This window comes from Haplochromis burtoni, unplaced genomic scaffold (genome assembly GCF_018398535.1).
Source record: "Haplochromis burtoni strain Fernald_Lab_line unplaced genomic scaffold, NCSU_Asbu1 Contig_188, whole genome shotgun sequence".
Lineage (NCBI taxonomy): Eukaryota > Metazoa > Chordata > Actinopteri > Cichliformes > Cichlidae > Haplochromis > Haplochromis burtoni.
This window is the reverse complement of record NW_024582549.1, coordinates 46594-64594: the sequence shown is the minus strand read 5'-3', so window position 1 is coordinate 64594 and position 18001 is coordinate 46594. Positions and strand designations below refer to the sequence as shown.

At 41.6% G+C, this 18001-nt stretch overlaps 1 protein-coding gene and 1 long non-coding RNA gene across 2 annotated transcripts in view; both read right to left on the bottom strand.

The window, feature by feature from the left end:
• Nucleotides 1-4607: 4607 nt before the first annotated feature.
• st3gal2 (ST3 beta-galactoside alpha-2,3-sialyltransferase 2) lies at nt 4608-16074 on the bottom strand (the record flags this gene model as incomplete). The annotated part of the gene is made up of 7 exons (XM_014337687.2): nt 4608-5080; nt 5167-5286; nt 6189-6234; nt 6548-6727; nt 8394-8527; nt 8963-9022; nt 15385-16074. Coding segments are annotated over 7 exons (1404 nt in total), but the record flags the coding sequence as incomplete, so codon positions are not given.
• A 1841-nt stretch (nt 16075-17915) lies between these two features.
• Nucleotides 17916-18001, bottom strand: part of LOC121815344 — a 43505-nt gene continuing 43419 nt past the window's right edge. The window contains exon 3 of the long non-coding RNA XR_006054994.1: nt 17916-17981. This is a non-coding gene — a long non-coding RNA (uncharacterized LOC121815344). The remainder of the gene's footprint in view (nt 17982-18001) is intronic.

Here is an 18001-nt window from a genome sequence, read left to right as displayed (position 1 = left end):
AAAAACACTGAAATCAAGTACAATGACAATACAGTAATACACCAACGGAGCTCATATCAGAAGCACAGGCACAGCTTAAAGTGGACCTCTTATGCTCATTTCCAGCTCCATGTTTGTTGTGTTTTTATTCTTGGGCTCTCACAATAGCCTTTAATGATTTATAGCTCAAAATAATCTTTATTTATCATATACTGGGTCTTCAGCTTGCCACTGAAAACAACCAGTGTTGGCTCTTTTCCCTTTAAGCCAGCTTTCTTCTGATTAGCTGAGACGAACAAATTAGGCACAGACCCCCCATAACTGTCTGAAACTGGGTGATTAGAGCAGGCTGAAGCCTTTTTCACCTCAGTGCTTGAAATTTTGGCCATGTTTGATATGAGCATCCACTTCTGTAACAGTATATATATATATATATATATATATATATGACAGAAAATTAGGTAAAGCATAATGGGTACTCTTTAATCGTTCTCAGTAAGAATGTTGGTTAAAGTACATGTAAAATGTAAAACAGCTAATAAGAACATACCTCAGTAATAATGTCAGGGGATGATATCCCCGAAGTTATAACAACAATCTCGGAGAGATGTGATTGTTCTCTCACACAGGTCTTATTTCACATGGATGAAGCAGGTGCTGCAGAAGTTGGCGCTCACAGTTCCTACGCAGCTTCTATTGACAAATCTTCATAACCATTTTTAGGGGGGTGTCAGATTTGGTATTTTAACTCAGCGCATGCCACATTATGAGTCACTAAATACACGCTGACTCATAAAGAAAAATATTCAAGCTGTACCTAGCACTTTTCTCACAGAGCAGCATGCTCTATGAGTCTGTCTGTGCTGTTTGCCCTGGGTTAAAATAGGAAGGCCGGATGTGGAAAAATGTGAGATGAAACAAAACAAAAAACATAAAAACACTGCTGGTGAATTTTGGGAACCTCATAGGGCAACAGCGGCGACAGGGCCTGCAGAGGTTTTGTTTCTCTGTAAGCATATCCTGGAGATCTAACAGCCCAGCTCAATGCTTTTTCCTATTCGTAAAACATTAACAAAGCTGATTTAAACACAAAACAAAACAAAAAAACTAAAAGCCATCAGCAGGGAAAACCATTATATTACTACATTTTCTAATTTTAGATGTATGAAAACAGGACACGCTGCTCCATAATGTTGCCAGTGGTCAAAAACTCCACAGGATGCCTTTAACTCTGAATGTTGTTGGTTTCCTCATAAATATTTAATACTATTTTTGAAATATGTAAATTTGAAACTAAGTGTTTAGACCCTTTAAGTAATTTATGACTTACAGTTTGACAACTCACCACTGAATCGAGCCTGTGACTGACAGAAATATTATCAAAGAAATTTAAAGAAAATGTTAAAAGGGGCCATTAATGCTCATTTTCTGTTGTGGTTTCTGCTTGATTAGAAGTTTAAAAAATGTTTTCAATAATTTACCTTATACTGGCCCTTTAAATATTTCGAATTTCCCAGAGGAACCCACCCGAGGGATTAATAAAGTTCTATCTTATCTTATCTTATCTTAAATAGCCACCCAGCGCATCATCTAAATGAAACATTCTGGCCTCTTTGTTGTGATTGGCTGTCTTGCACCCTTGCCTTCTTATCTGGTTGTTCAGTGATGACGCGACGAATCCTACTTCCGGGTCTAAAGTAGTCTGCGTTTAATATGGCTTTTGTGTTGTTAACATGTTTAATGTTATGTATTTTCTTCTATTTGATCTCAAAAAGCTCCTAAAACAGTCAGTGATCCCTGTTGACCTCCCTCGGCTTTTATTACCACTAATCATTTATTTAAGCTCAGTTTTTTTAAAACCTTAGGAAGTAACTACAGCACAGCCCATGCAGCAGTATACGAATAACTAACCTCGTATTGTGGATGGATTATCTCAGTTGTTCTCCTGGCTGAAGTTTGGTCCTTTTACAGCATCCTGCCATGTGATTACATTTGTTCCTGACCACCGAGAACACTCACGTTAACTTTTATCGAATGGAAAAAAAGTTAGCTTGTTTATATTATGCTAACATAGCTGTGTCGCTAGCGGTCACATAGCACATCATTATATACCAGCTAGCCAAACTTCAGTAACCCTACAAACGTTACTGCTGTTTAGTTTTCTGTCTTCATTTATGCTGGAAGTGATAGCAGAGCTGTACGTTTTAATTTGTTTCCAAAACCCCGCAGTCAGGACATGCTATATTGTATTTAGATAGAAGCTAGCGAGCTAACTCCCTGCTAACTTCTAACTCCGTTAAATGTCATAAATTCCGTTTTCATGGATGCCTGGATGTTAAACTCAATTGTTACACCTGGTAGAGCAGAACGCTGATCATTTTATTAAAGATGAAAGACTTTAGACAGTTTTTCAACTCGCAGTAATGCCATAGTGATCGTTTGATATATGGACCTGCAGCGGAGTTTAGACCCAGACACGGCTAGTGACGTCAGACTGAACATCCGGATTGTAGGAAAGCCAGAGCTGTGGCTGACCATATAAGGAAATATGCACCAAGCTGACATCAGATAGACACAAGAGCAGAAAAAAACATTAAACTAAGCCTTTAGAACTGTGTGACATCTGGGATTAGAGCTCACAGCAGTTACTTTTATAGAAGCTTACCTTATTACTTGAAAATTTGGCAATATTTAATATGGGCATCCATATTTGTAACATTATATATATGAAAGAAAACAAAGAAAAGCACATAAAGTTTCAAAGCCACAGCTCTCAGTACAAATGCTGCGTTTACGATAATGATTCAAATCAGTATAACTGCATTAGGTGCGAGTGAAGAGCGAGTTGAGTTCGCTCTGCCAGTTTTTCTTCATGTTTTACAGACCTGCGTAGGAACCCTGAGTACCTTTCATTTTCAGCCTCCACCTCTTTATGACCACATCTCCAAGGATGAATTTACAACCTCAGCTTAAACCAAATACTTTCGCGCATCTACCTCTCCTCTAGAAATGGTCTAGCAGCACATCCTAAACTATCATTTGCTTGTTTTCTTGTTAAAGACATATCAACTAACAATGGCGAATATCACAAGTAAATCACTACTACTTGATGGTGACAGAAACACTTTTTTTTCTGAGGTGATCCTGTAAATCCCTCAAATCAAACAAAGCTAAGCATGAACTCTGCGTTCTGCGGGGGGTGGGATGTCATCACGATGAAAACAACGGGACAGGATGTGCAGTTTTATGGCAGAGAGGTCAAGTGTAAGGCGACTGGTAGCTCCGCCCCCTCCAGACACAGCTGAAAGTTTTAATTGGTTGAAGAGGGACTGGAGCTAGTGGTTAATGATGCTGAGCTACTTATGAGTTAATAACTCTAATATCTGGTGGAGGTTTCTTTCACTCCATTAAATGGGCCTTAATTTGGGATGAAGTGCTCTGAACAGTTTCTAACTCCACTGAGGTGTGGGAGGTTGCCAGAAGTCTTAGCTTCTCCATCTTTTCCAAACCAGAGCGGTGAGTTTGAGTAGCACTGTGCAAGCGGCTGCACATAAACAGCAGCGACGCGACGCCTTCTTCGTTTTCTGCTTCTCATGCCGGCTTTGTCAGTCTGTTTCTACAAGCCCCAGCTCTTTGTTTTTAGTCCTCTTCTCCCAAATTAGACCTGGACAGACCACATGAGGATTAAACTCGGGGCCCAGACACCAGCATGCCTCCATCCAAACATAAAATCCCCGGAGATGGGCTTTTGGCCTCACCACAGTCAAAGCGTCATTCTCCCAGAACATTTCCTCTCCGAGTCTGAATGTGAATAAAGGCTGCAGCAGGGGCCTGTGGTTGTTGTGGCATTTAAAAGCAGGATGCGGTGCTAGTGCTGCAGTAATCTTTCTGAGTCAGAATGGCTGAAAGGCAAAAGTCTCCATTGTGCTTCTGTGGGTCAGCTGTATGGTGCTAATGCCTTGCTGAGACTGTAAGGACTCTGGGGACTTTAGAGGACAGTCATATACTATAAACCCAGAGCAATCACGCACTGTCTTATAAGGAACCATTTTACAACCCATCACTGTCAGACAAAGTCCTTATAACACTGTCTTCTCCAGTAGAAACCACATAAATATGAGTTTACAGTGAAAATTGTCAAGATTTGAGAAGAACAACTGTTTATGAAGTGGCCTTTTAAGTTCTGGCGTCCTTTAAATGTCCAACATTACACTTTTGCGTCTGCAACCTCAGCCTTTTCTGAAGGTCTGTACCTAACAAGGGGAACAACAAACAATGTAGAACAACATTTCTCTAGACGCTGACCGTTCAGCTTCTGTCGTCTTTTCAGTACATATGATGGCGTGTCTCTGTTATTTATTGAGGATTAGGTTGTCATCCAAGGTGAATATTTCCTCTGGATTTAGTCCAAAAGTGGGACATGTTTTTCCTCCGTTTCCTTCTCCAGCATCCTCCACGCTGCAAACAAAGTCAGTATTTATTGTCATTGGTTAGGTTTTCCTCCATGGGCCCTCATACCTGTGTTTGTACTGTCCTTTGCCTTGACTTTCAGTCCAAACGCAGCCCACGTGAAATCCTGAGCCTTTTGCTTCTAATTTGAGGCTCAACTCCCACTTTTAGAGCAGCGAAAAGAGTCACGTTGGATCTACACAATAGTTGTTCGTAGCTACTTAACAGATGCGACCTGCAGCTCAACAGAAGGCATTCATTTAATATGAGGGGAAAGTGAACGGAGTAAAGTGTTGAGTACCAACTGTGATCACTTTGTCTCGTCTTCCGTAGCCATTTGCCATTTATTTCAGCTGAGAACCTAAACTTGTGCAGGCAAGTGAAAGCAAAAACATGATGTAAGCAGCCTGTATAGTGTCTGTTTGCTGAACCAGCCCTCTAACACTAAACTTTAGATATATGCAGGTTGGTTTGCTGGTTATTTTCCAGGAAAGACTGTGATTTTGCCGGCTTTGGCCAGCCGCTCAATGATCTGGGCTTCGTAGTCTGCGTCGTGGACGCCGGTCTTCCTGAATTCTCCGGAGTAGCGGTTCTGTTCCCAGTAGTGGTGCCAGTTTCCACGGCTGTCTGCACCGAAACCAAACACGTTCACCTAGAGGAGAGCAGAAGTTAAAACAAGACATATGACACAAGTGCCACGTTGATGCAAATGCAGAGAGAGAAAGAAGAAGAACAGACCTCATCACAGACGTGCAGAGCAAAGAACAGCACTAGCATCCCAGTGGAGGGGTAGCGGCCATGATGTCTAGTCCAGCGGTCGTGGATGTATTTAAAGAATGCTGGGTTGAAGATCTGGACCTGGGTCATGGAGGGACATGTAGAGAAAGGGAAGATACCATAAGATAAAGTCTTATTCACTGTGAAATCAAAGCAAAAGTCCTACAAGAAAACTGTGGAATTTCTTGTTTATTTAAAAGCACCGCCTCGGGCAGCGAGACCTGCAGACCTCTGCTTCAACTACAAAGCCACATCGTTCCAACTTGAGTAAAATTCAAGCTCATTCCTCATCAAAATGAAGGTTGTTAAACAGATGTTTGCACTTTAACACAGGGAAGATAACCCCGTGCATATTATAGACGCTGCATATTCCACCGGTCCCACAGAACAAGTTAAATTTTAATACTCCCTGCAGTTCTGATCACTGTGAAAGATTCAAGGACTTCTTAAGGGAATGAATGGTAATTAGAAATTTATCATCTACCTCTAGGTGATACTCAAGTCTGCAACAAACTGGGCTTAGAGAGGCTGCTTAGAACCCCATTTACTCTCCCACCCCACAGTGGGGGAGTAAGTCTTTTAAATCTATAATTTTGGGTCGGCCACAAAGATGCTGCAAACATTTTTTTTTAAATAAATTAAAACTGAGTCTCTGACCAGGCGAAGATATTTGCCAAGTCTTCACATGACAGGGATTAGTCTGAGTTTATTTATTTTCACGGATTAAAAATACCCAAAAACGAGCAGATTAGTGAAAACAAAGGAAGGGTTTATAATCTAACTGGTAATCCTTTCATCAACAATGGAATGGGGAGCGAAACAGTTGTTGTGTGTGGGTGTATGTGTTTGTGTGTGTGAGTGTGTGTGTGTTTGTGTGTGTGTGTGTGTGTGTGTGTGTGTGTGTGTGTATGTATGTGTGTGTGTGTGTGTGTGTGTGTGTGAGAAGATGGCCAAAATTAATTGCACTCAATGAAAATACATACCTTGTCTTTATCTACTCGGAGGAACTGCTTCACTGGAGCGTAAGTACTGAGAGGGAGAGAGAGAAATTGATTGACTACATTCAATCAGCACTTTATGTGATTGCTGGAGCTATGAATTCTGGATGATTGACAGCTGGCAGATTGTTCCACCCCAAAAACTCTCTGGCTTCTCACATCTCCACTCCACGTGTCAGTGCATGTGTGTTAAGAAAATTTTATTTATTCCCCAAAGATACTCTTCCGTGTGTCTGTGTGCCCTGAAGTCAAATGGCAAGTTTCAACATCCCTGTGCTGCAAGCAGTATTTGACATGTCTTAATCCATGCTTATGCATATCTGCGTGCACGTGTCTCGTCTTACAATCGAATCTGGCCCGTGGACAGAGCGCTGGTGATCCAGACCAGATCCAGTGTTTTGAAGGGAACGAGCACGAAGCTGACGTTGGCTGCCAGGTTTTTGGCACTCTCTGGGTACATGAAGTGGTGAGTGGTGTGGCTGCCCGCGTCTTCCTCGTAGCCCACTGTGGGTGCCAGATTTATCCTAGGAGAGAGTGTGATGGGGGAACAGCGTGAGAGATGAACATCATCAGGTCACAGGCTGTTAGAAATTGGTGTGTGAGGCCTTGGGTTTTACCTCCAGCTGGACTCAAACTGGTGCCAAAGTACCTTCACATGGATTTAATTTCACACTGACTTGCCAAATTCCTGATGCAATTCCTGCTCATGTTGCTGGAATCAATTTCTTGAAGAATGACTTCATGACCTCATAGAGTTCAATATAGATACTAATTTTGGCTATTATGGGTCTATGGCAGATATATTGGTATACAGATATCAGCTTGCGTGTTATTCAGCAATTTTGTAACTGATAAAATAAGTTTGAGAGCAAACAATACAGTTGTTTAAAATGTGCTTAACTTAAATAAAGTAAAAATAAAGCATGTCATAAAAGAAAATGGGCTCAGTTTGTCACACTTTACAGCTGAGGTGATTTCAGTGTTTCAGTGTTTTGCTGCTGAATGCAGTTTGATTCAAGGTCACACAAACAAGTTCTTCACCTATAGAGCGTTGTTCTCAGCGACTGTTTGTTTACTTGTTCTCTACATCATAGCACAGCTCCCATAGCAGTGAAAACACTTTACGTTTATCACAGTCACACTGTATCAAGTACACATATGCAGCGTATACAGTAATGTATATTATATGCAGGAGAATCAGTCAGACAGTAACTAATCGCTCAGCTGCGTTTGAGCCATTCATTGTATTTACAGTAGCTGTGACTCACTGTCTGGAGGAGTGATCCGTTTATGTAAACAGTTGGTTGCACTTGGAATTAAAAAGGTGGCTACTGACTTCACCTTACCATATGCCAGTGAACAAAACAGATGTTGTTCACACAGCAGGAGTTAAAAAGCATGCAGACAGGCGGTGGGTGGTGATAGTGAGGGGGACTTATGTGGGTCAAGCTGGTTGAAAAACAAATGAAAATCAAAGCACAGCATTAAGAAATCGTAGCAGGAGATGGAAGTTGCAGGCTGCCCACACGGGTCTATTGAGAATGCAGCTCTAATGGATTCCATTGCCTATAGCAGGCAAAAACACATTATATCAGTCACTCCTGCTGAGTGTTTCATGGCACCGGCATGTGTCCTCGACACTAACTCGCGCGCAGTGCAGGAAACTACATATAGCTGTGCTCATGAGCTGGATTGTTTAAGAACAATCAGGCTTTGTGATCCGTCAATGCGGCTCGGAAACAGCTGGGGAGCAGACTGACACAAAAGGATTTATGTGCCTCTGTGCATGGGCGTGTGTGTGAGACAGAGACGCAGCCTATAAGTTCAAATGTCTCGGGACACAAACGCTGGGATTACTTTTGCTATCGCACACATATCTGCTGTTTGCTTCTTTGTAAGTACACCTCCCCATCCTGTACACACATGCACACACAATCTAGATGGCTATGATGATGGAACTTTAATGGCACATACTGAGCGGAGTGAGAATACAGTGTAATCCCCACATAAACTCTTTTTTTCTTCTTCCCTCCAGCTGTCTCCCTCCTCTCCTCTCCCTCCTTCACCTCCAAGCTTTGGTCTTACAGCATAATTTTACTTCTTTGAGTCGTGCTTTTATCTAATAGTGCCCTGCATCCACTCTGTTTTGTCTTGCTCTGCTCATCTATCCGTTGCAGCCGTCTCTCTCACCTCATAATGTAGTTGTGATCATCAATGGTTGCGCCATATCTGGCCCCGCGAAGGTTCCCGGAGTTCCCCACCACAGCGCAGCGCAGGCAGCGTCCCGGATCCCACGAGCCGTACGGCGACCTTCCGGGAATCACCTGTGATAAACAACCATGATTAAATCAAGCAGACTGGACTGAAGCTACGGAGGAAATTAAATACATCACAAATACACATAAAACGACCTAAACTGCAGCTCAGACCTGACTGTGAAAATACATGCAGCTCTCAATATTGGGGTGAATTCTTTATGAGAATCTCCATGAAAAATACATGAACCACTTCAGCCCTAAGGGAGCCAGACTAAACCTACATCCTTATGGGAAAGCACTTTAAGTGCTTTGAGAGTCCGAATATAAAAAAGCCATACGGACGCGCTGGAGAGGAATGAGCCAGGTTTGAGATAAACCAAATGTCAAATAAAGACAATCTGCTCCCCCTCCACTCAGTCTTTGGACGGAAGTCTGAATTAATGACTTGGCTGATATGAAAGCACTACGGCAAAGGAAAGATGAATTAATAATATAAAATACCTGGAACAACCTCAGCAGCACCTGCTGGATGCTGTGGGGTTTAAACTGGGGCTGTAACATCTAGAGAGAGAACAAGAGAGAGAGAGATAGTTAGGATGTGTAGTTTCTCCTCTGCAGACAAATCATATCTGACAAGAGACTTTAAATTTAGTTACATTCTGTGTGCCCGTGTGTATGTGTATGCATGCACTCGCCTGCATTCAAGAGAAAATAAGCAGATGCTTGTGCCTAAGTGTGTGCGTGTGTGTTTAGGTAACAGCTACGTGTCAGACTGACAGGATGCAGTCAGACTGTGGTCAAAGGAGCTGAGGCATTGCCGTCCACATGTCAAAAACAAGCAGAGTGAGAAAATATTTTTTAAAAAGAAAAGAAAGCAAAGGTTGTTTCAGAGTAAATTATTTTAAAAAAAGATTTGGTAAATGTAAAGGTGCACAGAAGAGAAAAAATAAGATCTAAACATAGCTCAGAGAAAGATGAAGAGAGGAGGAGAGTGATACAATAGGTCGCTCTTAAGCTAGCTGTCTGTCAGAGGATTAATGGATAAATAACACCATAAATGTGAAGCTACTGGTGTTTTACATTGAAAAAAAAAAACACCCTCAGATTAAGTTCCTGCCTTTGGCTACTGTGAAAATGGGTTTAATGCATTGTTCATCAGCTTGTCAGAAAACATGAATAATAATCTAAGCGCTTTAGCTTAAACAGAGTCCATTATAATTTTAATGAGGAAGGTCACTTAGAAAAAAATAAAGCACGGCACCTCACAAAATTACCATACTTAAAAGCTCCACCATTTTACAGGGCACATTTGAAATGAGCACAGAAGTATCAGTCTACCCTCTGACCTGTGGCTGCTGACTTTTGAAGCCGTTTTAATGTGAAGCCTTAATAGCTTTTAAACCGGTGAACTTTAAAAAGCGCTTAAACCGTCTTGGCATGTTTGTCCTCATAATAAATTATGGCATTTCAACACATGAGACTATGGTAAGAGACCATGGGCGTGACTACTTCTTGAGTCCTTGAGCGTGCAAACTAGTTTCATCTATAGGCGAAAAAAGTAACAGCAGCACCAGCAGAACAATCTGGGTGTCACCTGCCACATGTGAAAATATTAATTTCTTGGTAAATGATTTGGTAAATTTCACTTAATCAAATACTTAAAAACAAAAAGCGCCCCTCCAAACACTAACCAGATTTCCATCAACCTCAGCTCTGCTTTGGTTTAATGGTAATTTTAAAATGTTAATTGCTTCCAGCATGTTAGCATCGTGACATTAGCATTTAGCTCAAAGCATTGCTGTGCCTAATTATAGCCTCTCATTGTTGCTAGCATGGAGGCACCCTTCATTTTTAAAGCTTTAACTCACGAAATGCCCGTTTTTTAACTTATCCTTTAACTTCAAAGCTTTCTTGGGCAGGCACCAGTCGCTTTACATCGACAAGTGATCTTAAAGGGCATGAAGTATATTGAAGCCACATTTTTACAGTTAAGAAAAAAAAATATTGTTTGCTTTATTCATGTCAGTAAGAGTGTTTTTCATTTCTCTGGATCACGGTTTGAGTGCCCTTTTGTGGTATGATGATGCTTACCAACTAACAAACAGAAGTTGTCCAATTAAGAGGCAAAAAATAAATCCTGGCTCATTTGAGCATCTGCCAAACCACACAGGCAAATGTGCAATCATGCGTGAAAAGATAATACAAGCACCTGCACAAATGTAAAAAAAACAAAACAAAACAACAACCCATAAACAAAGAATGCAGTTTATGGCATCCTATGGATATCCATTGGGGTATTGGCAGCTGAAGCATGGCTCCTCCTATCCATAACCATCTTTTCTCTGTCTCTCCCACACACAGCAATCTTCATTTTCACACTCCTTTGTCACCCCTTCCTTTGCACCCACCAGTGCCCTTAATTCGCTTCTTCCAACACAGATCTCAGTCTTCAAGATTTTCATTCATGCATCTTCTCTATCAGCCTTTTTGCCCGCATGTCTAACTCCTGCTCTTTAACTTCCCCTTTCCGCTCTGCCTTACTGCTGCTCCTCTTGTCTATCTTCATCTCCTTTTCTCTCTGGGTTGCTTGTGCACGAGGCAGATCATAAGCCCTGATCAGAGTCCACTAATCTTTCTTTCACACCTTCTGACTTTGTTTCTCTTGCTGTTGCCTCTCTGCTATTGTGTCTTTGTCTCTGTTTTTTCAATCCTCCTTGATCCATCCATCCCTTTGCCTTCCTCGGTCTCTGACTGCATACACGATGCCAGAGCCAGCTTGGCATTCGATACCGCTGTTGTTCAGGGGCTACTAATTTTTGGCGTTTGTTTTCTGGCAGCATAGCTGGATGCTGTCGAGCTTCCTTCATGTCAGCCGTCTTCTGACTCCCAAAGTTTCCTGGCAACTGCATCCAAGGAACTCTAATTTTTCTTTTTCCATTGAAACAAGATTTCACTGCTGTTTCCAGAAGCCACATCAGATATTTAAAATTAGCCCTGTTATAAAATTAGAGACAGATGCCCAGTGTGCAAATTTTAAAAGAAATTGTAAAATTACCTTAAAAAGTACAATTATAACATTGGAGAGTTTGTGTCTACAGCAACAGACTGAAATGCTTAAAATGTTTCTTTCACTGCGTGCTTGCATTGTGCCTCTCCTGAGGCAGGAGTACACATTTGCACATTAGGTTTGATTGAAGAGGTCCAATCACGAATACGCATTAATCGCTTGTTTTCATTTCTTTATAGCGCTGCTATTGGATTTGGGAATAAAAGAAAGTCGACCAAACAAATCAAATAACAAAGGAGAAGTGGTTTTTTTCACTGGTTGCATCGGGTGCATAGACTTCCCATAACAAATCACTTTTGGACTGAAGAGGTTCTCTCAGAAGAAATAAAAGGAGGTAACTGACTAGGGAGCAGCTACACAGATGATCCCTACTGTGAATTGCTGAAGTCTGCCTCATAAAAGTCTTTACCAGGAAACAATGTCTTTTTCTGTTTTCTGATTCCCAAATGCAAGGACTGTAAGTCATCCTTACTTTACATTACAGCGCTCAAAGATAATACTAGCTCGAAACACAACCATATAAACAGCAGGCAAGACACTAGACAGCAAGCCATTATTACTCTTGAGGTCTGTGGCCATTCCTCTCTCCATTCTCCACCCAGCCATCCATTAATTCCTGTTAAGTTAAAATGGATGTATTGATTAGAGAGTGGAAATCTGCTGACTGCAGTGTGAGAGAATAAATATTGTGTAGTTGCTAAATAAGGCTTGCCTTTTAGGTTTGATGTCAATTCTTTTGAAAAAGTCAGAATTCACGCATGACTCAATTAAAGACTCTGGAGTATGTCTGCGATTGTAATTCTCAGCAAATTTCCGCACAACTAATTCCAGCAGTCCAACAATTCTTGACTGTGATATGCAGGGTTTCTCTTTTCAAACAGATATAATATTCTAATTAAGTTCTAGTCAAGTTTTTATTCTCCGCAGTACCCTCTGCAGGAGAGGCCGCATGAATTTGAATGTAATTATTTACATGCCTTGTGATCACTCTGGGCAAATTGTTAAGCTTCATTCAGGGTGCTGTGACATTTTTCTACTCTAAATTTATGCAGACAACACGTAAACTGGCACTTTTCACTGTGTCTGCAGTAATTCAGAAACAAGGACAGCTGCCTGTCTACAACACTTATCTCTCCAAAGCCTGGTGAGTTGTCTTTGCCTTCATAGGAGGCTAATAAATATAATTTACATTATGTTCATTCTTACAATATTTTAAGGAACATTCGAAATTTAGAGAAAATATGGAAACTCTCTATGAAGTTTCCAAATTTAAATGTTAAGGTATTTTAAGATAGGTAGAGTCCTCCCTATTAGCATTAGCAACGATTTTAACATATCTGCCAAAACTACACTCCAGACCTCAAGTTAAGGGGTCTTCAAGGTCAGGATTTCATGGTGCCAAACAAACACACAAGGTATATGCTATATATTAGAAATCAAGCAATAACAACATTACATACGTGGTGTAATCAACACAAGTCGTTCATTAAAATGACTGCCTACAGTGGTCAAGCAATGTGACTTATTGGAAGTCCATTAAAAGCAGATGATTACATTTCTGGACTAATTAAATTCAGAAACCACATTTGATATAATCAAATTAATATAATTTAATATAAATGTATTTTAGATCTGCCCATTCCTTTCCTATCCACTCCCTCCCCCACGCCAGTTCATCACCACCCTGTTACCCTGTGTGACCTAATGACTTGGCAGCTGTTGGCCTGTGTTTGCAGTTTTTTGCCATTTCAGAGCTTAGCTGAGGATTCGGCTTTGAAATAAGAGTCTAACCCGGCCACTGAAGGACACTAAACTGGATGACACTTACTGCAGATGCACACAAACACATTTGCACTTAGTTTTGAGTGGACATAGAGAGACAACGCATGTACGTAAATAGTTACAAATCAAACTAAAAGGAGGCATTTACATAATGATCCTTTAAGTGCTTCCTGTCTCTCACACTTGACTAAAAAAAAAAACTCATTCTGGGGTTTGTTTATTTTTTTTTACACATTACTATAAAACATTTTAAGGAAAACCCAGAGGCCAACCTTGTTTATTTGTTCCACTTTTCCACAAATACCATCACATATGACTGGCAGGGATACTTGAGAAGCATGTAGGACTTGTAAGAGGGGGATTGGTTGGCTCAGAGGTGAGGCAGGATGAGGAGGACAAGATTATTATGTGTTACTCCCCCTGTGTTAGTGTTCTATAAACTTATGTCTTCCATGTAACTTGCAGCTCCCCACGCTCTCTATATACATAAATAGAAAGTGCTTGATAGTGCTCCAGACAGTGGCACAAAGTTATTTTTGTGTACTGTGGTTCAGAGGAGAATGATGCTATATGCTGTAGTATAATACATGATCTTATTATTGTGCTTTGCTTTATGAAGTTAGAAACATTAAATTACCCAAACTCAGTCTGCAGATTTAGTGTGAAGTATGCAAACCAGGTGTTTTACTCCAAAACAAGTAACTAAACCACATATACAAAAAACGCAGCATAGCATTTATAAGTAGAACTTTAAATTTCTGATTTGGAAACTTCTACAATTTGCATGAACTTGTGGTAGCATGCACTGGATACCAATTTCCCTTCCAGTCAGGGACATCTGACCCTGGAACACTGAGATAAAGGGCTAAGAGCTCAGACAGGCGGTGGAGAACTTATTGCCCTTACTATTGCTGGATTTTTTCATGAATAATTATGAAAGTGAATTCAGATCCTGGCTTTAAATTATTTAATTGCTCACATGTAAATATACCAACAATCAAATGAAACCATTGTAAACATTATAAGTTTACCTAATGAAGTTGTTTTAAAGACTGTATGACACTGAGGGTTTCTGCCAGGAAAACTGTGGCTGCTGTAACTCGTGGAGGGATAAGTCGGCATTTTAATGAACACAAGTGAATGAATAGCTCAAGAATGGACAAAGTATGACTTCATAACATTTCTTTCTGGTTCTTTATGACTACGTTTTTAAAAAACAATCATTTAAAGTATTTTTACATGTGTGAAAACAAGACCGGTATGCTAATAAGACACATTAACTAACTTAACAGCTGTAGCATTTGTTCTAGTGCTTAGGAGCAGTGGGAGATTTAGCTCTGGCAGGCACAAACCCTGCTAATATTAACATCACATTGTATCAATCACGTATGGACAAACTATTCTGTTTGTATGTTAATTATAAAGCCAGACACTTAACATAACAACAGGAAGCAGTGGAATCAACTACGCAGGCTGTGTTCAAAATTCAACTAAAAGTTCATTAATCTTAATCTTATATCTTGCATGTTTATTCTATAATGGTTTTACAAGGGATTATGTGCTGTCACTTAGAAGGGGGCAAACAAACTAACACGATAACACCTGTTAATCAGTGAGCTTTAGAAGAACTGCTAAGAAGATTTTGTTTACTTTGGAAATGCCATGCTGTCTCCAGCCTTCCAGTCTTTGTGCTAAGCTGACACGCTCTTGGGTAGAGCTTAATATTTACCGATTAGGAGCAATAAGTATATATGCAAAGAAGCTAAGCTATTGAACTCGTAGTATATTGAGGGCATAGGCTCTTTGCTTTATTCGAATATTGAGAAAAAAAAAAAACATCAAACAGATGTCAGGAACAAAACAAACTTGCACATGTAATAATGCGTCACCACACCTAATATAGTACAGATTTACAAAGATGTAGGAGCCCTGGTTGTGGAGGTTATTAATTTTCCAGACTTTGAGATATGTTACAATAATTTACTGCTTTAGCTGATGTGAAAAAAACAAAACAAAAGAAAAACACTCCAGACTGTTACTAACTTACATAACTTTAGAGATTAAAGTTACTTACCACCCACCAGTAGTAGACATCAGAGGGTAACTGCATGTTGTCTCTTGTCCAAACAGGAGAGATATCCGGGTCGTAGTTTTCATCGAACCAATCAGAAACTCCAGGATCCCCAACACAGCGCGGGCAGGCACACGTCTTCTGCTGTGGGGCATCAGGTGATGACAGGCGGTGCGCACCCATGTAGCTGGGCACGAGCTTCACACGCCGTGACTCTTCCCACCCGGGTGGTTCCAGGTAGTTGAATCCGACGCCCCCGCGAAGGGACACGGACAAGAATAGGGAAGTGAGAAAGATGAGAACCAGGGAGCCGAGGAGAACCCAGATTCTGCGGGAACATCTCACTCTGCCTCCTTTCTCTGCTCCACCTCCTACCCCAGTACTACCTCCACCTGTAACCATCCCTCCACTTAACCAAGGCCTGAGCTCTGAGATTCTGGGAGCTCCCCTGGATGCGCCCCCGCTCCAGGACCCCCAGCCCCAGCGTCTGTCCCGGTGCAGGGTGGAGGACGGTATGCGGCCCCCCCAAGGCCATGTCCCCACCCCTGGGCCTGCCACTGTCCCCAGCCCACAACTACCTCCTCCTCTTCCTCCTGTGCCTCCACTAAGCGACCACCACGGTCTGGTCACAGTGACTGGGACGAGCCCCTGGCTGCCAGTATGGACCACACAATCACTCCCTTTATCGGTCTGTCAAAGACACGCACAAACACACACACAAAAATACAAAGGATAGTGTCAGAGTCGATCTGTCTCACAGTCAAGCTGTTCGCTCACCGGAGCTCCTACGCTTTCTCTATGTCTCCCGCTGGATTCTCTCTCTAACTGCTCCACAGCCATGCACTTGTCTCACACACTGAAACGCCTGAACAGACACGAACACACACACACACACACACAGGAGTCGCCGCTGAATCACACACAACTGGAGCCAGACTGCTTCAGAGGTCCTTTGTTTTCAGTGTGAGGTGATCTCTCTTTCAGCTTCGAGTACAATCCCAGCGTATTTGCACCTTTGTATCTTTCGTCCACTCCCTCCTCTTTTGAACTTTATAACTTTCCCTTTCCTGGCTTCCTCTGTCTGGATCTCTGTCACTTTTCCCTGCCTCTTTTTAATTGATTAACTGCAGTATCCATCGTCAGTGAAATCCAACAGCTGGATGCGGCAGGTCTTTCTCGTTTCCTCTGCCATCTGTGTGAATGTTGAGCTTGGCCGCAGCGCTGTGCTTTCTCTCTCCCTCCGTCTCTCTGTTTGCACTGAAGCGACGTAGCCAAAGACAGCCAGCAGACTAGTCGAGAGCGGTGGAGAGAGGGAGGGAAGAAGGAAGGAGGAGCAGCAGAAGGGAGGTGGTCTGTCCTGAAGGGTGTTCCATCACTGCTCTAGCCACCCTTGACAATAAAAAAAAAAATCCAGTTTTTCCTTTATTTTCTTCCTTTTGTCTTTCTATCAAGTTTCACCTCGCCCAGTGTCACCCTCTTTCAAGGTCTCTAGTTTTTTTCTTTTACCTTTTTCACTCCATTGTCTGAATCTGCCACTGAGGAATGCTGAGCTACTTGACTGAGAACAACTGCGTTAAGATTAAAGCTCTCCTCTGATGTGGCTCTTCTTTACGCTCTCCTCAAACACAACGTCTTAAAAGTTAGTATAGAAAGTTTCAGTTCTTTGTGTGTTATGATGAAATTGTAATGAAAAAGAAGTGTATAAAAAAGAACCCTTTGCGATAGTTTTCATCACACGCTGTAAAGGAATACAGCATTTCCTTCTATCACCTCACTGATGTTTCACCAATTTGGCATCCACAGTTCAGAAAGAAAAATCAGTCAAGAAGTCCTGTCACTGTTCATTTCAAACTGGTACAGATGTCAGATTTTTATGATGACTATTTGTCCATGGATGAGGCTGCGCCGTGGAAAGGCGAAAGTGGTGGATGGAGTGAGGCGCACAGGGCGTGATGGAAAAATAGACAAAACCAATCAGCCCCAAATCTCATCTTCTCTCTAGCTGGCTTTGAGAGGATGACGGGAGGAGGGGAGGGCGTAGCATCTGTCCTCTACCCCAGACTATGTGTGTATGTGCACATCTTTATGCCTGTGATTTAATGTGTGTATGGTGCAAAGCTAGGTTTGCACACCGTCTGCCAAATGCACTAATTTAATTGTGTTCTACAGCTGTGCCAGTGAGTGTGTGTTTGTGTGCAGATGTTTTTGTGCATGCTCTGTTGGCTAGAAGCGTGAGTTTCATGGGGCTGGTGAGCTTAAGGTGGTTGCTGCTTAGCTCTAATCTGTTAAACTGTAATCTAAGGTTAGGACCCCTGCAGCGCCCACTTTATGCCAGCTGTCTACCCTGCTCATGTTCGTTAGATGCCCTAAAAACACCTGCTTTGCTCACCTGCAGAGAAAGTTATGCTTCTGTATTTCTAAAAAGCAGATGTTAATGTCTAAGTGTCTCTGGATCTTTAAACTGCAAATCATTGGTTCCAGCAAAGCTACGAAACTGGTTATTTCATGATCAAATGTCCGTATCTGGTTTTGTGCAGTGTGTCATAACTTTTAGCTCCCATGTCCAACAAGAAGTTTCACTTCCTCTTCAGCTGGAAGACCTGGAGAAACAGAGAAATAG